Source organism: Pelodiscus sinensis, chromosome 6 (genome assembly GCF_052426305.1).
Source record: "Pelodiscus sinensis isolate ZL-2025 chromosome 6, ASM5242630v1, whole genome shotgun sequence".
NCBI classification, from domain to species: Eukaryota; Metazoa; Chordata; order Testudines; family Trionychidae; genus Pelodiscus; species Pelodiscus sinensis.
Genome location: NC_143057.1, coordinates 70,221,348 through 70,246,089, shown reverse-complemented (window position 1 = coordinate 70,246,089; position 24,742 = coordinate 70,221,348). Strand labels below are relative to the sequence as shown.

At 44.7% G+C, this 24,742-nt stretch overlaps 2 protein-coding genes across 5 annotated transcripts in view; both read right to left on the bottom strand.

Moving 5' to 3' along the window:
* Positions 1–24,742, bottom strand: part of CHD1 (chromodomain helicase DNA binding protein 1) — a 99,525-nt gene that overhangs the window by 58,803 nt on the left and 15,980 nt on the right. For all 4 annotated transcript variants that reach the window (XM_075932080.2, XM_075932081.2, XM_075932082.2 and 1 more), the window contains exons 3-7: positions 13,859–14,063; positions 12,285–12,392; positions 7,041–7,108; positions 6,167–6,316; positions 5,290–5,552 (exon numbers count right to left, since the gene is read on the bottom strand). In XM_075932080.2, coding sequence (XP_075788195.1) covers positions 5,290–5,552; positions 6,167–6,316; positions 7,041–7,108; positions 12,285–12,392; positions 13,859–14,063 — 794 coding nt within the window. The remainder of the gene's footprint in view (positions 1–5,289; positions 5,553–6,166; positions 6,317–7,040; positions 7,109–12,284; positions 12,393–13,858; positions 14,064–24,742) is intronic.
* Positions 1,490–4,232, bottom strand: LOC149524165 (uncharacterized). The gene has a single exon (XM_089779308.1). It carries the CDS (start codon positions 3,810–3,812, stop codon positions 1,587–1,589), a length of 2,226 nt encoding a protein of 741 aa, XP_089635434.1. The 5' UTR covers positions 3,813–4,232; the 3' UTR covers positions 1,490–1,586.

The window sequence follows — 24,742 nt, the reverse complement described above, 5'->3', positions numbered from 1 at the left end:
ACAGATCTATTGAGGGAAACCCCCATTGGGCGAAAATACCGTGTAGAATGTCCGTGCGAAGTTCCCACTCGTGGTCGTGGGGAAACAGCCTGCTGAGTGAGTCCGCAATAGTATTCTGGACACCCGGCAAATAGGAAGCTGTTAGGATGGTATTGATGCGGGTACACCAGTTCCACAAGTGCATCGCTTCTATACAGAGAGATCGGGATCGAGCCCCTCCCTGTCTGTTTACATAATACATGGTGGCAATATTGTCCGTAAGGATTCTGACAGTCGTGTTCCTTATATGGGACTGAAAATGCTGACATGCATGACGTATTGCTCGTAACTCGAGAATGTTGATATGTAAGAGCATCTCCTGCGGGGACCAGCGACCTTGAATCGTCATGTCGTCCATGTGCGCTCCCCAGCCAGTAAGGGACGCATCTGTTGTTATTTGCTTCGACGGTTGCGGACGGTGAAAAGGAATGCCCGCCATAACATTGGTCGGCTTGGTCCACCACTGTAGGGATTGTTGTACATGTGACGGTATCGCCACCACCTTGTGAATGCTGTCCTTCATCGGAGTGTATACTGTACTCAGCCAGTGTTGAAGGCAGCGAAAATGTAACCTTGCGTTTTGAACAATAGTTGTTGAGGCGGCCATGTGTCCCAGTAGTTGTAACGGTACTCTGACGGGGATCGTTGGAGCATACGTCAGGGTGTGAACAAGATCTTGAATGGCGGCAAAACGTTCGGCAGGTAAATAAGCGCGCGCTGTTCTCGAATCGAGCCTCGCTCCTATGAAGACCAGATCTTGTGTAGGTTCTGGCGAGGATTTCTGCATGTTTATGAGTAGACCCAGAGAGTGAAAAACCTGAGAGGCTGTTGTCACCATGTGTTTGGCCTCTGAATATGTTTGACCTCTTAGGAGGCAATCGTCCAAGTATGGGAAAATTGTCACTCCCAGTCTGCGCAAGTGGGCAGCCACTACCGCTAAAGTTTTGGTGAAAACTCTGGGTGCACATGCCAAGCCGAAGGGTAGTACTTTGTACTGGAAATGTTCTTGACTTAGCTGGAAGCGGAGAAAACGCCTGTGTGCCACATGGATCGCTATGTGGAAATAGGCGTCTTGGAGGTCGAGGACTGCAAACCAGTCTCCCTTGTTCAACGACGGAATGATGGCATTTAGGGTCACCATCTTGAAGCGATGTTTCCTGAGGTAGCGGTTTAGCTTGCGTAGGTCCAAAATGGGTCTCCACCCTCCTGTCTTCTTTGGGGTAAGGAAGTACCGGGAATAAAAACCTTTTCCCTGGAACTGACTTGGTACCCTCTCTATAGCACCGATATTCAGTAGGCGCTGAACTTCCTGTTTCAGCAAATGTTCGTGAGAGGGGTCCCTGAAAAGGGACGGGGTAGGAGGGGTGGTGGGGGGAATGGATAGAAAGGGGATGGAGAGACCAAATTGTACCACCTCCAGAACCCACTTGTCCGTGGTGATACTGGACCAGTGAGGGAGGTACCATTTTAATCGATGGTGAAACATGTGTAAAGAGTCCTGTGGTACGTTGAACGTGGGGGTCGTGCTTGCATCCTCGACGGGAAAGTCAAATTTGCTGCTTAGGTGCAGGTTGATTGGATGAACGGTTCGTTTGAGATCTTTTACGTTGAGGACGCTGCCGGAAGCGCTGATTGTTTTGGGGACGTGATTGATTCTTATTGAATGCATAATCGTACCTCCGTTGGTAAGGATAGTAACGTTTACGTTTATAGGGAGGTGTGTACATTCCCAAGGTACGTAAAGTGGTACGGGAGTCTTTGCCAGAATGAAGAACTTCGTCGGTGTTACTAGCGAAAAGCTTCTGTTTATCAAAGGGTAGATCTTCTACTTTATTCTGAAGCTCCCGTGGAGTTCCAGCAGATAATAACCAGGAAGACCGCCTCATTGCGACCCCCGTAGCTGTGGCCCGTGCAGCTGTGTCGGCCACATCCATGGCCATCTGCAAAGTAGTATTACAGGCTATATATCCTTCTTGGACTATGGCTTTCAGTAAGGGTTTCTTGGCATCAGGTAGATATTGTAGTAGCTCTGTAAGCTTTGAGTAATTATCAAAATTGTGGTTAGAAAGGTGGGCTGTATAATTTGCGATTCGTAACAATAACGTAGCCGAAGAGTAAACCTTTCTTCCAAACACATCCAATTTTTTATTATCCTTGTCTTGGAATGTATTCTTATATTGAGGAGCCTTAGCCCTCCGCTGTACCGCCTCAACTACAAGAGAGTTGGGTTGGGGGTGGTTGAAAAGGAAATCCAGTCCTTTAGCAGGTACGAAATACTTTCTATCAACCCTCTTACTAGTTGGGGCAGCCGATGTAGGGGTTTGCCATATTTCGTCTGCCACTTCCATGATGGCCTCATCGATAGGGAGGGCGATTCTTGCCCGTTGTTGCTGTCGCAAATTCTTTAAAAGACGATGTTTCTTCATGGGAACGTCTGTTAACTGTATTTCCTGTGTGTTTGCAACCCTTTTGAATAGGTCCTGGAAGTGCTTCAGGTCATCCAAGGGAGAGGCATCATCTGGAATCATTGCTTCATCCGGTGACGACGAAGGACAGTCCGTTGGAGAAACGTGTGGCCGAGGATCTTCTGTCTCGGACAGTTGGCCCTCTTCTGGTTCTGAGTGATCCTGATGGATGGTTAAGCTTTCTGATGGAGGTGATGAAAACAATCTTTGTGGACGCTCTGGTAAGTGCTGCGCACTGGGTGATAGACAGTTACGTGAAGAACTCCTATAAGATAGGGTAGCGCGACCAGGGTGGGGGCGATCATATTCAGCCCTATGGTAGCGATCATAGTAACGGTCAGAACGTGCTGGTGAAGAGTATCTGGAGGATCTTGAACTGCGAATATAGTAGATCCGTCGTGGCGACCGCCTAGGTGATCTATGCCTTGATGAACTCCTTGGGGAGCGAGAACGTGATGGGGGGCGTCTTGTTTCTATATAGACCGTGTCCCCATGGGAAGGTCCTCTTAGCACTTGATAAGATGGAGAAAGACTATAGTCCCGGTGCCTTCGGTACCTGGGTGGAGAAGGAGACGGTCCTGGAGAGAAGGTAGGCGACGGGGAAAGCGGCCTGTAAGTTTCTCTCTCTGCGGCTTTGCAATGCAGTGAAGCCTTGTCAATTTCTCCTGCTGGTGGAGAGCTCGGTGCCGCACGCGGCTGTAATGCCTCTGTATCGCCACATGGGGGCAGCGTTGACCGTGCCGACGAAGAGCCCGGTGCCGGCAGATCAGCCAGCGGTGCCGCCTGAGAGACTTGGCGGCTCGGCACCGAGGGGTTTAAAATCTCCGCCACCGGCGCCGCTTGGGCGGCAGTTGGCGGTGCCGGCTTTCGCGCTCCTGCCGATGCTGGTTTCTGCGCGGTTTTTGGAGCCGGTGCCGGTCTCGTCTGACCAGGAGCCCGTTTCTGCCCTGGGACTGCTGACCCAGATGCCTCGTCAGGGCATCTTGTTTTAGTGGTGTCTGGCAGCGATCGAGCTGGGGACGCCTTAGTCTTTTTTGTAACGGCTGTCCCGGGAGACGTTGCCCGCCGTTTCTGGGCTGCTATGCCAGAGGCGGGTACGGCATCGGACTCCAGCGCCTTTCCATAAAGAATAAGTTTGAGGCGCAAGTCTCGGTCCTTACGAGCCCTCGCCGTTAACTTGCTACAGTGAGTGCACTTCTGGGGGACATGCGTCTCACCCAGGCACCTCACACAAGAATCATGACCGTCTGATATCGGCATAGGGTCCTGACAGACGGAGCATTTTTTAAAACCGGGGGATCCCGGCATAGTGAATTAAGGAGGAGGGAGAAATTGAGTACTCTCCTCCACTTGTCCCCTCAACTGGCTGTGAGATCCAGTCCGTTTTTCTTCTTCTTCTTCTTTTTTTTTTTTTTTTTTTTTAAGTAAAAACCAACAAGAACTAATTAACTAATCAGGCTCTGAACTATTTACAAATGTGAAGGCTTCTTTGAAAAAGCTGTTGCGAAGTGAAACTGACAAGTAGGAGCTCTCGTCCGCGACCGAGGGCGGCTGAGAGGAACTGAGCAAGCCGGACCGCGCACAACACATCAAAGGCGCGAACGCCGCCTCGGGCAGCCACGCATGCGCGGTCCGGCGGACCACGGCTCTGATAGCTCTCCGATTCGCGGCGCCGGGACGGGACCCGACACCTGGAGTGGAGCACCCACGGGGCCACTCGAAGAAGAAGCAATATTATTTAAGGCTCATTCTGGACAGTGCCAAACAGTTGTTTTAATTATGGCTGTGGGATAGGGCATAAATATTAAACTCTATATACTACCCTCATAATCCACATAAAATTTTCTTTAATAAAAAAAGTTTGCACAGATATACAGTTGAAAATATGTATTTTATTTAACTAAACTTTTATTAAAGTTTTAGATTTATCTATTATCTTATTGCTACATTCAGCATCACTTAGGTAAAGTATGCTTACCCCCAGGACCATCATTCTTTGTACCCTTCCCTGCTGATTCTCTCTCCCCCTTTTTTTTCCTCTCTATGGCCATATCTACACTATGAAGAAGTGTTTATTTTAGCATGTGTTAATACATGGTAAAATCCTAATAAAGACAAGGTAAGTTGTGGTTTTAAAATGTTAGCTGGTTGAGGATAGTGCTAGGATTGAGTCTAGGGTTTTCTTTGACAATTAACACCCATGAAAAAGTACGTTTCTTCTTAGCTAAGACAACATCTGTATTTCTTTCCCTAAAGAAACTGGGGCTGAATTAAGAAAGGGTCTTTAGAGGCAAAAGCCTGGGTCCCCAGGCTGCAGCCACAATAGCCCCAAGACAGCCCTTTCTTGGTGGGGGAAGGGACGGCTCTGCTTTCATTCCTCCTCCTGCTCCCGCTTCCTCCAGCCCTGGGCTGCAGCCGTGTCCTGTAAGCACTGGGAAACTCTATCCCTCTGCTGACCTCACCTAGAGGCTCCACCTCCACAGCTTCCATTAGCCAGGAATCACAGCCAAGGGAAGCTGTGGGGTGTGTGTGTGGAGGGGTATCTTCAGATGAATATGGGGCTGTACAGATCACACAGAGTCACCTATCCCCCTACAAACAGAAGCTTCCCTAAGTAAGCACCCTGCAACCCCAACCTCCTCTCTAGCCCTGAGCCCCTCTCACAGCCCAACTCCCTCCTGGACTCCGCACCGCAACTTCCAACCCTTACCCCACTCCTGCACCTAACTTCCCCCCAGGCCCACACCCTGTAGCATTTTGAGAATCTAGGTTAAAAAAAAAATACCTCCTTTTCGTCCAATGCGACTATCCATAAACTTTTCTATTGTTTCAAATTCATCTTCTTCAGGTTGTGGGACGTCCTCTCCACAGACTTCCAATAAGTCATCTGAATCAGTCTTTGTTTCTTCAGCTTCTTTGTAACTAACGTTGACTGTTGCCTGGCGACGAGACCCTCTTTTATCATAATCATCATCCTCATCTTCGTCAGATGAATCAAGTTGCCTCTTTTTCTGTCCTGCATTCTTCTTCCCGCTTTTTGGCTTAATTCTTAAAAAAAACAGGAGTTGACAAAACAAAGATGTTTTCAATACAGAAATAGTCACAAATGTTCTGCCGTTTCTTACAGAGTACTAATATTTGACAGTGATTGTTCAACTCAACTATATTGAACTCTAATACAAGGAAACATTCACTATGGGTACGTCTAGACTACATGCCTCTGGCGACAGAGGCATGTAGATTAGGCTACCCGGCATAGGAAAATTCATCCCCGGAGGCATACCTGGGAGGTCGACAAATGCCTTTGATGTCGACCTCGGAGCGTCCAGACTACCACGCTGAGCCGACAAACAGCTGATCGGCTCAGCGCGGCAGCCATTTAAATTTAAATGAAGCGGCGATTATCTTCATCGCCACTTCATTTTCCTATGCCGGGTAGCCTAATCTACATGCCTCTGTCGCCAAAGGCATGTAGTCTAGATGTACCTTATGACTTACTGCTATGATTACATCTTTTGTAACTTTAAAAATCAACTTCCTCTCTAGGGATACAGAATTCTATGAATAGTTACATTTTGATTTTAGCTTAGGGAGAAAGAGAAGACATTCCGATTCTCATCAGAAACCTTACCATAAAGTATCTTAAATTCCATAATTCTTACCTGATTGGAGGTTTCCTGCTTTTCACTTTATTTTTTGGCTCATAATCAGATTCACTCTCTTCACAACTGCTTTTCTCTCTATCTTCCTCTGATTCAGAATCTGAACCAGTCCCAGAGACAGATCCTGATCCTGACATTTGCCAGTCTTCACTGCATATAACGAAAGGCAGAAATGTTAAGAATTAGAATATTCAGCACTACAGTTAAGCCATGTACACAAACACCGGAAACCAGAATAATCCTTCTATGGCTCCCACCCACTGGACCTGCCCCAGCTGGGGAACATACATCCCTTCCCAGGCTGTGGACATGGAGAAGAGTTTCTCACCTGACTCCAAGCTGCTGCAGTGAGAGAGGGCTAGGGTAATCCTCACTCCCCAGAGCAGCCTGCATAATGAGCCCTTCAGCCATGTCACATACATTTTCAATTTATTTTCCAAAAAACAAAAATTAATTGAGTTAAAGACCTGAGCAACATCATGTAAATCTTCTAGTATATAGATAATGTTCAGGATAGGCAGCTATTCAGCAGGAAACGTGTGTTACAACTAATACGTTTCAGTGTAGATTCTATAAAGCATTGCTGGAGGTACTTTTGAATAGACATGATCAATCCAAGCGTACCTGATACAGGGTATTTTACTAACTAGGAATGCGAAGTCCTGTTTTACATAAATTGCATATGAACATCTATATTAGAAAATATCCCAACAGTCTAGTCAAAATTGAAAAGCAACAAAAACATGTCCAAAAAACCTGAAGTCCAAATAGAACTGAAATACTTTTATATATTAGATTAAATATACATAAATACTAAAATATGCAAGTACAAAGGAAACTTTTATGTAGTATTCTTATATGTAAAATATCCTACTCTTTATGTTTTTTCCTCTTGTTCTCACTGGATGATTCATCCACAGTGTCTTCGCTACTAGAAGAATCCTGCCACGAAAGTGAAGAATGTACAGAATTTGTTATCAAATATTAAAACAGCAATACAATTGTTAGCAATCTGGGCTTCCATTCTTGAACTAGCATACATTTATTTTCATGTTTGATTTCCTGTCTCTTTCAATACACAACAATGCACTGAATATGAGAAAGGTTTCCAAATTTTAGTATTCAAAATCTATCACAATTGTTTGTCCATATATAAGGCTCTACTAGAATATCTTTTTAAAAATTATTGTGCCTGCATGCAGTATGTTTTTAAAACAGTCATAAGCTAGTTACATTCAGGCCCTAGAACAGTTTAAAATGTTTCTTAAGAATGTCAAAGAAAAAAATCTTACCTACCTTTCATAATTGTTGTTCTTCAAGATGCATTGCTCATATCCATTGCATTCTAGGTTTGTGTGCAACGATATGCACAGTTGTGGATATTTTTGCTTTAGCAGTATCCACAGGGTTGGCAGCAATGTCATCTTGAGTGAGACACTCATGTACTAGTATAAGACACTGCTGACCCTACACCCTCTCTTTTCTTCTTGCCGGCAACTCTGACAGGGGCAATGAGGACAGGTAATGAAATGGACATGAGCAACACCATCTTGAAGACCAACAGTTACAAAAGACAGTTATAACTGTTTTTTCTTCTTCAAGTGCTTGCTTGTATTGATTCCACTCTAGGTGACTCACAAGCAATGCCAATAAAAGTGGTCTCAGAGTTCATGGTCCTGCAGCTTGCAGCACTGCCCTGCTGAAGCCAACATCATCCTGGGATTGCTGTGAAGACAAACAACCAGGTAGCAGCTCTATAGACCTATTGGATTTGCACTAGAGCCAAGAAAGCTGTTGATGACACTTAAGAACCTGACCGTCACCATTAGCCAGCTCGTAGCAGTATCAGATGCAGGCTGTGATCCAGGACTAAATTATTTGAGTGTCTGCCACTGTCACGAACAGCTGCATTGACCTGCATAATGGCTTTGTCCTGTCAACCTAGAAGACCAGTGTCCTTCTCATGTCCAGAGTGTATAATCTATGCTCCTTTTCAGATTTATTGTGCTTCAAAAGAACAAGTTAAAAAAACCATCCTGGCCAGCATGAAACTGGAAAACTACCTAGGTAGTAATGCCAAGTGTGGCCACAACTGGACTTTTTCTTTGTAGAACACTGTATACGGTGGTTCTGATGTAAACACTCTGATCTCAGACACCCTGAAAGCAGATGTAACCGCTACCAGGATCTAAATCCTCCAGGAGAGGAGAAGAAAGCAGAAAGCTAACGGTTTGAAGGGAGCCCCATAAGTCTTGACAGCATGAAATTTAAATCCCAGGGGGAGGCAGGGTCCCAGACATGAGGATGAAGATCTCCAGACCTTTTGAGAATCATACTGTCATATAGTGAGCGAAGACTGACCTGCCCTGGAACAGAGGTTGGAAAGCCAAAACAGAAGCCAGGTGGACTCTGATCAAGGACAAGGACAAGCCCTGAAGTTTGAGGTGCAGAAGAAACCTGCAATGAGATCTGCTCAGCTCAGATGCAATATTCCATAGCCCAACATGTGAACCTTTTCCACTTTACCAAGTAAGTCATTTTGATTGAGGAATTTCTGCTATCCAGCAAGACCTGTTGTACCCAGTCTTTCACTCTTCTGTATTCAGCCAGTCATTAGCCATTCTCACAAGTGCAATACCTCCAAGTTTGGGTGCAAGAGATTGTCGTGATCCTAGGATAGCAGGTCCAGAGAGGGAGCCGTCTGGGACAGCTACTGAAAGATATCAGGATAACCCTTGCCCAGTACGTTTGGTCTTCACAAGGACTTTATGCATCAACAGCATGGGTGGAAGGCCCCACAAGGACCCCAGAGCTTGGGAACAAGGAAGCATCTGACAGGGAACCTTCGTCCATCCCACAGAGTCAGAATAACATGTAGCATTTCCTGCTCTGATGGGATGCAGACAAGTCCACCTTGGGAAATGGGGAACTCCCCAAGATCATACTGGGTGCCTCACAGCAACCTCTTGTAGAGAGACAAGAAGGTCCTGCAGAGGCAATCTTCTAGCACATTTCTGGTCTCTGGCAGATGCATGGCTACCAGATGAACTAGAGATGTAAGCGAGTACTTGACTACTCAATAAGTCTATGCTTTACTCGCTCTCTACCCTGCTACCTTTCATACAGAAGCCAGTACTGGGGGGAGCTGCAGGATAGCAAGGAGCTGACACCACCCCACTGCAGGCAGAGGCCGCTGCCACAAAACACCCTCTGTTCGTGACAGCCTGAGCTTTCCGTGAGCCAGGACCAATCAGTCCCAGTTTGCGCCAGCTCCGGGACCACTGCGCCTCTGCATTTTAAGAGTAGTAAGAACCACCATGGGGTAGCTTCCAGAACCAGCGCGAGCTGGGACTGCGCAAGCCAGGACTTTGAGTGGCAGACACTCAAAGAATGTAGTCCTCGTCTGCATAAGTATAGCGGTCCCAGAGCCAGCGTGAGCTGGGACTGTTCAATCTCAACTCATCAGCTTTGGGAGCTACCCTCACTGCAGCTCTTCAGAGCTCCTCCCCTTATTGACAAATTGTGTAATTGATACAAAATGATTAGCAAAATACTTGTTCCTTAACATCCTTAAGATGAACACCAAGCCACACAAAGCAGTCCTGAAGATGAACAACTTCTTGGCAAAGGGCTGACGAACTGGCTCCGCCTTGCTTGCTGATGTAACACATATTGTTGTTGAGGACTTGAACCACATTTTCCCTAAGGTGGGACAAGAATGCCTTGCAGGCCAGACAAACCTTAGCTTCCTGATGAGATCCATCCTGCAAACAGTGACCTTGAGTGCTGAGCTCATCACTATGGGCTCCCTAGCCCAGGTCTGAAGCATCTGAGACCAAGGTCGGGAACAGGGCCATGAATGGAATATCCTTCAATGCCAACCAAAGGTTCAACCACAATTAAAATACCAGCAGAGCTCCGGAATCGGTGCTGGGGGAAGGGACTGGAAATATGATGAGGAGAGGTCCGACAAGGCAGGCCACTGGGACCTGCATCAAGAGGACAACTGACAGGAGGGCAAACAGCACTGGCAGTACAGTGATCAGCATCTCCCTCAGGATAATCCATGACTGCAGTGCCAGTGACTGAGGGTGAACCTGAGAGGGTTTGGGCTGCAACTTGAGTGATCTGACGTGTGGAGGTGGAGAGCACTGCTTCATCTTGGGGGAATCTGTGGAGCACCACTACCCCATGACCAGCAAGCTTAGTCTCAGAGAGCCTTTCCCAGTTTTTGAGGCATGTGAAGAAGTCTTTGATCTCTCGGCTTGTGAAGGCATTGGTACTTTCAGGAGTTTAGGTCCCATGTTGCTCCTGGGAGTGGGTGGTTAACCTATCAAGTTGCTAAAGGAAACCTCAAATGCGTGGCTTTGGAGTAGCTGGGCAGCCCTAAGTGGTTCTCATTGCCCAATAACCCAAGGCCTTTATTGTTTGATGGTAGGGAGCCATGCTTCCTAGCCTTTCTTTTAGGCACCAGCAATGGGGCAAGATGCCAAGCAGAACCCAGTACTGAAGGTACACCGACTCCAAGGTGTTTAGTGAGTGCTGGTGAGACAACACAGAAGTTATATGAAGGGCAGATTCCATGAGGAGAGCTCATAACTGAATATCCCCATTTGGGTGTGCAGGGTGAAAAGCTTTTACAAATATGGCACTTGTCTTTCGTGTGATTTCCTGCAGGCACTTTAGGTAGTTGCTATGGGGGAGGGGGGAATCACTTGCAGAAACAGGCCCACTGAACTCCATGCAGGCCTTAAACCCAGGACACCAGCGCATACTCCACCTGGGGCAAAGTCCAGGCTGGGACTTTAACAGCTAACTACACTTAACAACTACTTAACACAAATTGCTATAAACAAACTAATTACAAGGCCCTAAGGCTTGACATCAGTAAGACAAAGAGTAAGTCTACACTGCATTCCTCTTTCGAGAGAAGAATGCAAATGCAGCGAAGCGAAATTGCAAACGAAGCGCGGATTTGAATTTCCCGTGCTTCACTTGCATAATTGCGTCCAGCCGCTATTTCGAAATACCTTATTTCGAAATAAAAAACGCTGTCTAGACGCGGTTATTTCGAAAGAAAACCCTTCTTTCAATAACCCTTAAACCTCACTTTATAACCCTTAACCATTTTTTCAAAATAACCCTTAAAACTCATTATATAAACCATATCAACATGAAAAACTTTAAAAAACCAACAAATAGTCTGGTGGCACTTTAAAGACTAACAAAACATGAAGGTGGTATCATGAGCTTTTGTGGGCACAGTCCACTTCTTCAGATTCTGAAACAATAGATATCCTAGCAATAGTTATAAGTTAATATTTTCAATATGTTTACATAGAAAATCCTAATTTACATTTAACATAGAACTGAATAAATAGTTTTAAAAAAACACAACTGTATCATATAAAAACATAAGTTCATGGTAATAGAAGAAAATGTAGAATTTATGAGAGAAGATACTTCTGACCATACTGTTTAATTATTCCTAGAAGTGAAGAGATGTTCACATACTTTTTTGCTTATCAGATAACTTTTACCCTCTCAACCTCAATAACATGTGTTTGCATCCTAGATTCAACTAAGATCAACTGATCAGAACTATTTTGTATTTGAAAAATTCAAAAATCATTACAAGAAAAGGAATCCTTGAAAGAGACTAGAAGTGAGTTCTCAAACTTTTTTTTTTTTAAATTATGTGGACCACATCTTCACAAAGACTGTCATATAGCCCTTCCATTCACTAATGTATGACATACTTTTAGAAACCACAGCAATTGCTTATATAAAAAAGTAATATTTGGAAAGTATCTTTATGCATATAAGTAATTTAGAAGCTGGAAACACAGAAGAGGGCCAGGAATAAGTGACTTGCGAGTATATGGACTGTAATTTGGTAGTATCTGGTTAAAGCTCTTTCTAGGAAGGGTAATTTCTGCATTACTTAACCCAAATATGTGAAATTAAAAATGATTCAACATTTCTCCACAAGAGCCACATTCTCTTTTGAGATTATGTACATAATGCTTATTGTCTTCAGATTGTTACATTTACATAGAGAATGAGTAATTATATCTATGCTTATATTTAAAACGATGACTCAAATTGAGCTATTCACCTCTTCTGACCCACTGTTTGATGAGGCTGCTTTCTGCTGTTGTTGCTGCTGCTTCCTGAGCATTGCTGATCTCTGTACAGCCAAAATACTTGGATTTGATCTCCAAAACTGAAACAGGATTCAAATAGAAGAGTCATGCAGTCAAATACTGTGAAATGTTACAATAATTTAATACAGCCAAATTCCCTAACTGAAGTTTTGCTACTAAAATTAGCTGTTTTTAATATTATTGAAATTGACGAATTATTCAAATGTATTCAATTTGAAGAATTAAGAGAATGTTACAATTTGTTATAATATTTTAATGCAAAATGTAGCATGTTTTATACAGGACAATGAAGTAGTAACTATTATGGAGATTGAACCTCTGTCATCTGGGACTCTCTGGTCCAGCAACTCTATGGTCTGGAAGAACCACAGATGTTGTGGGACGAGAGTGCTCCAGAGGCAGAGGTTGCTAGCGAGTTGGAGTGCACATGGAAGGCAACAAAGCCTGCAGCCAGAGGGACAGGGAAGCCGTGGGAGGGAGGCAGAGCTCACGGGGCAGCAGAGGCTGCAGCCAGTGGGGATCTCGTGAGCTCCGGCAGGGTGGTGCTGTAGCTGTGAGCTCCAATGGGGCCAAATCAAGCTCCAACAAGGCCAGGCAACTGGGGAGAGTAACCCAGCGGGGAAGCTGGCATCTCCCCTCTCTCAGACCTCATCTGGTCCACCAAACTCCCTTATCCCGATAGGTCCCAAGGGTGCCAAGCCAGGGAGGTCCAACTTATATTAACACAAATACATATGCTATAGCACTGTATTGCTAATATATTATAATCTGTTATAACCCAAATAATTCCAAAAGGAATGTAGTTAATACAATTAAGGAAGCATTGCAACATCTTGAAAAATGAATAAAAAAGTAAAACTGAGTTTTAAGCAGAATTATGTAAATTAATACCATAATTATTATACTTTATTTCATCCAAGAGGAATAATATTTTACAAACTTTATATATTACACACAACAGCAGCTAGAGCAATTTTGAGGTTTTTACACCCCGTTGGATATACTTAGAAACAATTTTCTAAACAATTTAGATTTTCTTCTGAAATTTTGCATTCTTTTTCCTCATAGAAGACTAACCATATGGAAATTTGAAGTTTTCCTGGTAACAGCAAACTAACGTATACAGACATGATTTTCAAAAATAAAGGTAAGAATAGATTTAGTAGAGTAGGTGCTGAAATAAAGGATCTGATCTTTAAAAGTGGGCTAGCAGTCTACAATTGATAGGTGTAGCTGGGTGCGCAACACTTTAGAAGTCAGGCTATTTAATTTAGGTACCCGGGAATTTAGTAGCATAATTTCATGTATCCCCATTTCTGAAAATCTTGCCCTTAATAAATTCCATGATATTCCTATCCATGATACACAGATATTTTACTAATCAATAAAAGCTCAAATCTTTACAGTTTAACAATTCCTTCATCCCTAGATCTTATCTATAGCCTATAAATAGTGAAAATAGCTATAGGAGAAAACCACACAAAGTCTAATACCTTTTACGAGAACATTTATTTGTTCATTTTACCTCAGCTCCACCAACTTTAGGTGGTTTTGCTTGAACTTGTTTCTTCTCTCTAGATGTGTCTGATTCTGATTCTGACTGACTTCCTGACTCTGAACCAGAGTCCGAGTCGCTGCTACCTGACTGGCTGCTACTTCCATCGCTACTGCTTCCAGAACTTGAACCAGATCCAGAACCTGATGCTGAACCAGAATCGTCATCCGATTGGCTGTAATTAAAAGAATATTATGCAGCATTTTGAGTAGCAGAAAAAAGTAAAGTTTGAAATAATTTGACTTCACCTGTACGTTGTGAAATTAGTCAAGTACGTATATAATAGCCTACTCTTACAAATGGATGCAGTGTATTGTTTAAGGCTTCTGTGCTGTGATAACTTGGAGTACTTCACAAGGTGGGTCAATTAATAACATTTCCATTGACATATCCCCTGCAGCCCACAGCTTCAAAGAGAAAAATTATTAATTGATTAAATGTCCACTTTTATATTCATATAAAGATAAGGACAAAACAAACATGCTTCACTGATCTTTATAAATAGGGCCAAATTCAAGGTAAGAGGAAAATGTACAGCTGTCATCTTGCTATTGTGCAAGTCCTACACTCAACTTCCATGAAGTTCACATTTAGGATAGGTAATACTAGCTTTCTTGTCTGGTGTAGATTGTACTACAATTTCCAGGCTTGCGGATAAATAACAGCTGATACACAATGCAAGGGACTAAGATGGGGAAAAAAAAGGGTCAGAGATAGCCCCTCCTCCTTCCAAATAGCCAGACAACAGGAAAAGAAGAAAGAGGCCTGAAAAAATTCAGAGCGATTAGCCAAGCTTTGTATAAATTTGTACTTCAAGTAAGGACCAGGGACAGCACTCTTACACAGGACAGATCATCCATAATCAGAGTACACAGTCCATGCAGGCATAATGAGTGTGAAAGAAAGTCACTACCATCTAAACCACTTACTGAAATTAAATACATGTCATTTAAAACAAACACCACCCATCACTCTCAGGTGAGAAGGAACAATACAAATAATCTAAAGCAGCAAAGAGGTCTTTCAACAAAATCAGGATAGATCAGATCATCTGTCCTATACTTTTAAAGAAAAATGGGAAAAAAAACCTGAAAAAAAAAAAACCTGAAGAAAAAGCTTCAAAACTTTAAAAAACCCACACAATTTCAGCTCCTCTTTATACTGTATAGAGGAACCAAAACAGGACAAAACATCAATTTAAACAAAATCCTTTGTAATGTCATATTTTACTCCTTGTGTTATAAATCTGGACCTATAGATATACACAAAGAGAGGGTTATCAGGAAGGGTTATAAGGATTCTATTCCTAATAGCTCACCTACACAGGTGGTGATACTAAGGATAAGAGGTGAATAATTGACTAATTGTGTAGTTAATACAATTTGTATTGGCTACATGATTAGTCAATAAGGGAAAGCCCTCTGTCCCAGATCGTGCTGTTTCAGGAGCTACCTCCGCTGAGATTCTGCAGTTTAAATGTAGCAGGAGCTGGGTGCGCAGGCATTATTCAGTCATTGACAAAAAGCTCTGCACTTGCTTAAATTGGTTCAAATTATTTTAAAGTTTATTATTTTATTAGTTTAAAGTTACATGTGATAACTGTTTTTTGAATCATGTTTGATATAACTGAAAGACTGTTAAGAGGATGGATTGATTTTTGTAATTATTCGGGTTTTGATATTACCTGTTTTTTATCACGATGCTTATTTAAAATTATGCAGCTATCTTCAAGGCAGTATAGTTCCTATAACACTTTCCATAAAGATGCCTATTTAAAAATATTGGGACAGCAGGGTGACAGTAGCCCGTCTAGGGCAGGGTCTGAGCTCCTGGACCCAGCGCAAGCTGGAACTCAGCAGGGGTGCCTTCCCTCCCGGCTCCTAATACATTTAAACTGCAGAGGCGCAGCGGGGATAGGTCCCAGGTAGGTCCCGGACCAGCACAAGCCAGAAAAAAGCCAGGAATGCTGCAGCTCTGTATTTTAAATGTAGTAAGAGCCAGACTGGCACAAGCAATGGGGAGGGTCAGGGAGGTAGGAGAAGCTGCTGCTGCAAAGCAGCCCCTGCCCACAGCAGGGCCAGGCTCATCATGGACAAAGGCTGCTCCAGCAGCACCCGTTTATGGTGGTTGGGGTTGGCCATGGACAGGGGCTACTGGACTCATCGCCAGCTGGGACTGAACAAGCACAGCTCAGTCCAAGCTCATGCCAGTCTGGAACCGCTATGTTTTTAAATGTAGTAAGAGCCAAGTGGCTCTTTAAATGCAGAGTCACAGCGGTCCCGGCTGTGTTTTGGCTCGCGCTGGTCCAGGACCTACGCCTGCTGCGCCTCTGCAGTTTAAATGTATTAGGCCCCGGGTAGACAGACAGCCTGGCTCAGTTACAGTTTGTGCCAGGTCGAGCAGCTCAGACACTCCCCTTCCCCCAGACAGGAGCTGCTGCCACTTCATCAGAGGCAGCAGCAAAGGGCGGCAGGCAACCAGTCCACGAAGGGGAGCTGGTTTTTAAAGTGTCTCCCCTCGTGGACCATCTCCCGCAAGGCACTCCGCACTACTGCCTTTGATACAGAGGCAGCAGCGAGGAGTGGCAGGGAGCTCCTCAGGTGTGAAGGGCAGAGCACACTAGGGATGTTAAATTGCAGGTAACTGACTATTCGATTAGTTGATAGGGTGTCTTTACCTTTGAAGTGTATAAACAGCTCTAGGGCTTTTGCTACACTTTAAAGGCGAAAGCACCACGTGGAGCCCAGGATCAGCTGGGGACTCCCTGCTGACCCAGGACTCCTTGCAGCGGTATTGCTTTAAAGCACTGCGGGAGCCCAGCATCAGCCTCCCGCCAGCGTTTCAAAGTGGCAGCACCAGGTAGCACCTGGGATAAGATGGGGAGTTCCCAGATGATCCTGGGCTTCATAGAGCACTGCCACTTTGAAGTATGCCCTTCTTCCCCACTCTTTCTGATACAGAGAGCAACTAGGGGGAGGAAGGAAGAGGAGCAACTAGTTGACGAGCTTATTGACTATCTGATAAGCATTTGCTTATCCAATACTCGCCTAGTCTTTCACATCCCTAGGAGTGCATTGGTTGCCGAACCTATCCCCAGGAACTATAGAATAGTCAACTGAGAAGTATTCATGAGGGTACTCAACTATTCAATTAACTGATATTTAACATCCCTAATATTTTTTAAATATAACTCCCCATATTGACATTCTGAGTGCTTTTCTAAATGGGGAATTTTATTGGCATAAATCTGCCACTAAACTACTGCATAAGCACCAAGTCAACTGCCCTCCATACATATTTATGCCCCTTTTCTCTCTCTGTTCTTTAGTTAGACCACACTAGTTAGACCACATCTTTTTTAACTTCTATAAATTATTTGAACTATTGTACATAACATTTTGAAACCATTTTTTGTATGCACATATTTTGAACTATGTTCAAGATACAAACACTGTTTTCTGAAAACAATACTAAAAACCTAGAAACTGACAAATAATCAGGGCTTGACAAACGGCGGCGAAAGCTGCTTGCCAGCCCCACACTGCGCATGCGGCGCAAGAGCTGCATTGCACATGCGCGCGCTTCTGGTAAACAGGGTGCGCGGCTGAAATCTACTCGTCACAGGTGAGTAGATTCTATAGTATGCCCAGCCCAGCAAATAACAATAATATTAATCTAATACAGAAGTCCCAATATTTTTAAACAGGTATCTTTTTGGAAAGTATTATAGGAATTATACAGTCTTGAAAGTAGTTGCATAATTTTAAACAAATATCTTGATAAATAACAGGTAATACCAAAAACCTAACAATTATGAAAATCAATCAGTTGCATCAAACATGATTTAAGAAACTATTATCACATCTAATTTTAAACTCATGTTCTTTTGTCCTAAAATTATTTGGACCAATTTATGCAAGTGCAGACCTGTCTATCAATGACTGAATAATGCATTAGAGTAAGAATACAAAGTATGCAGTAACTATTTTAAAGACAACCAGTAGCTTTATATTTTCTAAAAAGACATAACAAATATCCAATTAGATTAGAGAAGAGCATGATAAGAAATTTCAGATGGGTAGCCTGTTAGTCCTACCTGGGGAACTGAAGAAACAGATTGATAGAGCCAGATGGGTATTTAATAGTCACCTACTATAGGACAGGCCCAACAAGGAAAGTTACAGAAAACCACTGCTCATCACCTACAGTCCCCCAATTAAAGCTTCTCCAGAACTTCATCAAGGACTATCCTGGAAGACAATCTCTCAGGACAATGCTCACTTACAAAAAGCCCCAACCTGAAGCAAGTATTCATTAGCATATCATACAGCAGAAACACTTATCCATGAACCAATCCTTGCAACTAGCCACACTGCCAACTTTGTCCACATATCTACGCAAGTGACACGAACCGAGAACCTAGCCATATCAGCCACACCATCAAGAGTTTGTTCACCTTGCACATCTACTAATGTGATATATGTCATCATTTGCCAGCAATGCGTCTCTGCCATTGGCTAAACCAGACTGTCTCTATGCAAAAGAATAAATGGCCGCAAATCAAATGTCATGAATAGTAATGCTAAAAAACCAAGTAGGAAAGCACTTCAGTCTCCCTGGACACTAAGCAACAGACTTGCAAGTTGCCACACTTCATCCAAGAAACCCTGTAAAACCAGACTTCAACGTGATACTAGAGTGCTGCAACTCACAAGCAAATCTGACACTATCCAATTGGGTCTGTATAGAGCCTAAATGTGGCTAGCTCACTATAAAAAGCAATTTTCCCTCTTTTAGTATTCACACTTACTCAACTATTCAGAATACGGTTGTAACATTGTAGATGATTAACGGATAAGCAAAAGCTAATAGGTTAATGCTATAGACTACATCCATTCCCCCTATCCCCACCAGTACATTTTTTAGTAGGCTGGCCAGCAGTCCTGGGATTAAAGCATCAGGATTTTGGCACTCTTACCCCTGGACTATGAGTATGTGGAAGATTTGTCCTACCCCATTCCCACCAGCCTCTGGACTTCCAGTCTTCTCTTCAACCAGAATATACTCTCTCAGGAAACATGTACAAAAAAATAGTGAGGCATTGGTAAATGAACCAGTGGGACAGCACCAGCATAAGCACCAACAATGTCATGAGTTCATATCAGTACTGCTATTTCAACTAGGGATGTAAGTGAGTAGTCAACTACCTGATAAGTCTGGGCTTATCGGGTAGTCGAGCTGACTACTTGCATTTCGTGCAGAAGGGGTAGCTCCAGGACCTGACACAAGCTGGGATGAAGCACCTTCCCTTATTGACTAATAAGGTGGGGAAGAGAAGGTTACTCACCTTGTACAGTAACTGGAGTTCTTCAAGAGGTGTTCCCTGAATGTCCCCGTGGGTGCTCCACTTACGTGTATCAGTCCCGCTGTGTATACGACCCAGAGATCTTTGGTAGCAGTTCCTGGCCGCTATTGCCCAATTGCTCTGAGTAACAGTTAGGCATGCACTTGCGGCTATTCCCTGTGTTCCTTCTCTACGTCAGAGTGTGTTAGTTCGGAACAGAGGGGAGGAGGGTGGGTGTGGAGCACCCACATGAACACTTCTCGAAGAACTCCAGTTACTACACAAGGTGAGTAACCTTCCCTTCCTCTTTGAGGGTCCCCTTGGGTGCTGCACTTAGGTGACTATGCAGCAGTACTCCTGCTTGGCGGTGGTCACTCCGTGATGCAGGACTGGTTGTTGGACAGCATTGTAGGCCCAAAACTAGTGTCCTGAAAGGACTGAATAGCGTAATCTTGAGGAAAGCAGTTGTGGTAGATACTGCACTCATGGAATGCGCCTCTTTAACAGTTGGCAACTCTGTATGTTTCTCGGTGTAATCCAGTTGTATGCATGGAGACATCTGTTTGGATATTTATTGTTTGGAAAACAGGTCATTCTCTGAACCTGGCCGTGCACAACACGAACAGTCTGAGGGTACGTCAGAAGACTCTTATACTTTCAAGGAGAAGCTAATGCCCTGCGCATCTCCAGCATATATAGCCCTGCCTGACTGCTGTCCTTGTGTGGTTTTGGGAAGACCTGTTGCCAGACACGAACCCCATCTTGTCCCCCCCTCCCAGAGAGCAAGAGAAAGGCAGTCAGCCTTTGATGCCCTGGGAACACAGGTGTGCTGCCTGTCCCTGACTCTACCATAAACAGAAATCAGACAGTAAATGGGCTAGCTGACGACCTGGGGCCTCCCGCCGTCCTGATGGCTAGTATCAGTAATTGACACGCCTGCACTGTCCCAGGAGAGGAATCTTCACCCATCACATACCAGAGGTGCCCATTGTCTGCATTTTCCCAGGTGTGAATTATGCTTTGCACCCTTCTTGGGAAACCTGGCATTCAAAGCCATTTTTCCTAATTGGCCACTTGAGACCAGGAAGAAGCCTACGTGACCTAAGGGGTATAAAGAGGGGTTTAGTAGCCCACCCCATTTGAGCTCCAATCATCTATACCTGCTGGCAGGTATTGATTGTCTCCCGAGGTCTGTGGGACGCCCAACCTCGTCCTACTTCTTCCCGAGGGATTGAGAGAAAGACGCTGGCCACGCCAAGTCTGGAATGCAGGGGTGAGAATATATACCTGCTATGTGTCTATTTGCATGCATTTAATAAGAGCTCAAAGAACCAAAGGGGTTTCATGGTACCTATAAGTGACTCCTTAGTGTAATTTCTGTCCTGTCCTTTGTAGTGACTGTGTTATCTGTAACACAGTAGTAGCATTTAACAACTAAGTTTACCCTGTAACAATAAAATAGTAACTGTTTAAGCTTTAACCTGACTCCTTCAGTTGCTGTAACAGAACCAAGCACAATTTAAAAGAACTTCAGCCGGTCTTAAGGGACAGATATAGGAAGAGCTTGGGCGTTTGGATTTGTCACTCCCAGGTGGCAGATCCGTTGGGGCACTTCTCAGCCTCCCCCAGGCTGCCCGCTGCGAAGGAATCACGGATTCTAGCAGCTAAAATCTGAAGTGTAATAAGCTCTCCCTGTAAACTTATTGGGGCGCCCATCAACCTCTTCCAGGTTGCCCACTGCAAGGGACCCCGGTCTCAGCAGTTGAAGTCTCGGGTGTATAGCGCGCGCGCGCGCGCGCGCACACACACACACACACACACACACACACACACACACACACACCACTCACTGCCCTGACCGTCGGCTGACAAGACCACAGATAAGTATATTGGCTAGTTACATTGGACTGAAGTAGGTATCTTAGGCAGGAATTTTGGGTGGGTACTAAGGATGACTATGCCCTTGTGGAACACCATGCACGGCTGGGCGGGTCCACTCTGTGTGCCGCTAGCTCTCCCCTCTCCTAGCTGATGTTACTCTGAGAAAAGCTACTTTCATTGGAAGGTGAAGTAATGAGCAATTGGTGAGCACTCAAAAGGCCGTCCCTTAGTGAGTTTAGCATTAGAGCCAAATCCCATAATGGTGCTGGATCTCTGTGGTAGATTGAGATTCTATATCCCTTTCTGGAATCTCTTCACACATGGGTGGGGAAAACCCAGAATACACCTCTATGTGTGGTCACATCACAGATATAGCTGCCAAGTATACACTGAAGTAAATAATTGACAGTCCTGTGTCCTGCAGACGGAGCATATACTCTAGCATGTCTGATATCCCTGTCCTACGTGTATCTCGTGCTTGTGCTAAATTCCAGACTTCAAATTAGGCCCACTTCTACAGGGAAGTCCGTCTTGTAGTGGATCTTCTAAAATTGATCAGAATATCTGTGATCCTACAAAACCACATTACCTCATTATTTGAGAGCCAACAAGAATCCATACTAGTAGATTAATGTGTGGAGTCCAGTATGTGGTATGTGCCCTTTGTCCTGGGTCAGCAGTGCTCATACCGATGGGAGCTCATATCGGTGATGAGTGTTGAGTTGCAGTATGGGAGGGTACCAGATATGTCTCGGCAAACTGGGGACTACCAGTATGCCCCATACTGCATCCTGTTTAATGTTCAGTATCGTCTGTTGTATTGGACACATGTACGCCAATGGGAAGTCCCAGTGGACTGCAAATGCATCCGAGAAAGCACGGTACAATACCTGCTGTGGAAGGTGTAGATGTGCGGCTACCCCAGCAAGGATCATTACAGAGGGCACTTGGAATTGGCATGCATCGCAATGCATCCACCACTGGATAACCCTATTTCTTAAAAGAAAAATTTGTTTATGATGGACTTGTTGATTTCCCATTCATACTTCTGCGGGAATTGTCCGCTGAGGACATCCAGTAATACCTTGTCCTTGCCCACTGAATGCATTGCGATAGGTGTGATGTTGTGTGTGAAACGCCATCTCTCCACTGTTTCATTTCGTCCGCACAGAGGCTGCGTGATCTCACGCCTCCTCTGTTTATGTAATATGTCGCTGCAGTATTGTCCAACATCATTCTCACTGTTTTGTTCCGTATGTGCTCAAGCAGTTGGGAGCATGCTTGTCTGACTGCCCTGAGCTCCAATATATTGGTAGGGAGCCGGGACTCCTGTCATGTCCGCTGTCCCTGTGGTATCATGCTCCCCATGCCCACAAGGACATGTCTGTTGTGATAGTGACGTATGGCAATGACGCCTGAAACAGAGGTGCCATGCATACATTGCATATGTCTGTCCACCAGTCTAGGGAAGCCTTGACCCGAATGGGTACATGGAGTGTGTCCTGTGGATCAGGTGGTGTCTTGGTCAATACACCAGATTCAGCCATGCCTGTAATGGCCCTATAAGCAGTTGAGCGTGTCCCTCTACAAATGTGGACACGGCCATGTATCCAAGTATTTGCAGGCATGTATGTGCCAAGAAGCATCTGCCACTCGGCATGACATGATCAAGTCACGTAATCCTTGCCATCTGTGGATTGGCAATGCTGCTATACCCTTGTTGCAGTCCAGCTGCACTGCTGTAGGAGTGAGGGAACATTTGTCCAAGTTCAAGAGGAGCCCGAGTGTGTCGAGTAACTGCCTTGTTGAACATAACACCTGCTGCGTGCTCCATACATGGGTGCCATGATCAAACAGTTGTCGAGATAAACATATGGCTATATGTGCTTTCCCAGGAGGTGTTTGTCTACCCTGGCAAGGATCTTGGAGAATACTCTGGATGCTGTCGACAGGCCGAAGGGGAGCACCCTTTACTGATAGTGTAAGTCCTCGATGGTGAACCTGAGGATCTGTCTGCATGCTGGGGGTGAATTGATATGTGGAACACACGTCCTAGAGGTCAAGGGTTGATAGCAATGGTCCTATCTCCAAGGCAGGAATGAACCTTGCCAGCGTAACCATCATGAACTTCTGATATTTGATGAACTGGTTGAGACCACGAAAATCTAGGATGGGTTTCCATCCCCTTCCCCGCCCAATTTCTTGACAGAAAGGAAGTATCTGGAATAGAATCCACTGCCTTTGTATCAGCTGGGTACTCACTCTGTAGCACCTAGTTCATGAGGCGCTATGCCTCAGCCAAGAGCACACACTCATGGGAGGGGTCCCGAAGAGGGACAGGGTGGGTGGGTGAGTTGGAGGAGCTGCTGTGAATGGTGTGCAGTATCTGGTTCGTATTATTTCTAGGACCCCTTGGTCCAAGGTGATGGTTTTCCAAGCTGAATAGAATTGGGAGAGCGTTTCCTTAGATCTGCCTGCCCTGGAGAATTGAGGGCCACTGTACCCTCAACCATCACCACAAATTTGCTGACGAGAGTTGGACTCCTGGATGTTTACTCATTTGATTGTCTTTGGCTAGATTGTCTGGGCGTCTCTTATTCACATAGGCAATACCCTGTTGTTCTGAACCTGTGATTATAGTGTTTGTATTGTTTCTTCTTAACTCCAGGCTGTTGAATCCCTAACACTCAGAAGCCCCCCCCCCCCCCCCCAACGGAAGAGCTTCTATGTTTGATTGTACTTTTTTGGGAAAAACCCGGACAGTTGTAGCCATGCCACTCTCCTCAGCACCACCGCATTTGGCATGGACCTGGCTGCTGTATCCATAGCATCCAACACTGCCTGTAATGCTGTGTGGGAGATCAGAAACCTTCCATCACATTTGATTCGAATTGTTCCTTTATCTCTTCTGGTAGATATTGAATAAAGGAACTGAAGGTCCTAGATGTCTGTTGTGAATATTTTGCTATTAAAGCTATGTAATTAGCAATTCTGGCTGAAGGGAGACTGAGGGGTATGCCTTCGTTCCCATAGCATCCGTCTTCTCTATCTCCTAGTCATGACTCTGTGTTCTGGAGTAGTGCTGTTGATTCCCCCTCAGAAAGGCAGCCTCTACCACCACCAAATTTGGTGAAGGATATGAGAACAGGAATTCTACCCCCATAGGCATTACATAGTATTTCTTATCTATTTGCTTGGAAGTCCCCGGTACTGATGTAGAGGTCTTCCATATGGCCTTAGTTGGGGCACTGAGGCCTCGGTCATCTGCAGAGCCAATTTGGTGTGCTGAGGTAAGGCAAGTATGCTTGTGATTGTTGTGCCTTACAACCAGGAGTTGTTCTAGTGTCTTCGTGACCCTGTGGAATAGGTCTTGAAACCTGCTATAGCTGCACCTCCAATAAGTGACATAGGTAGATGATGGTCGTCCATCATTACACAGGACTTATTAGGAGGGATAAACAATCTTGTGTAGCTTCCTCCATCAATGACTCACTGTCATGGGTGCCTGGGCTGTAGTGAACTCATCCCATATGTGTGCGTCGGATGACTGAGACCTTGGTACCCAGAGGGTTTGTTATAGTTTATTTCTATAGGGTGCCCACAGCTCCCATAGGGCCCCTGAGGTGGAA

What these genes read in the sequence shown, in the direction of transcription:
- LOC149524165 (XM_089779308.1), bottom strand. Translation starts at nt 3,812, where the DNA reads ATGCCGGGATCCCCCGGTTTTAAAAAATGCTCCGTCTGTCAGGACCCT.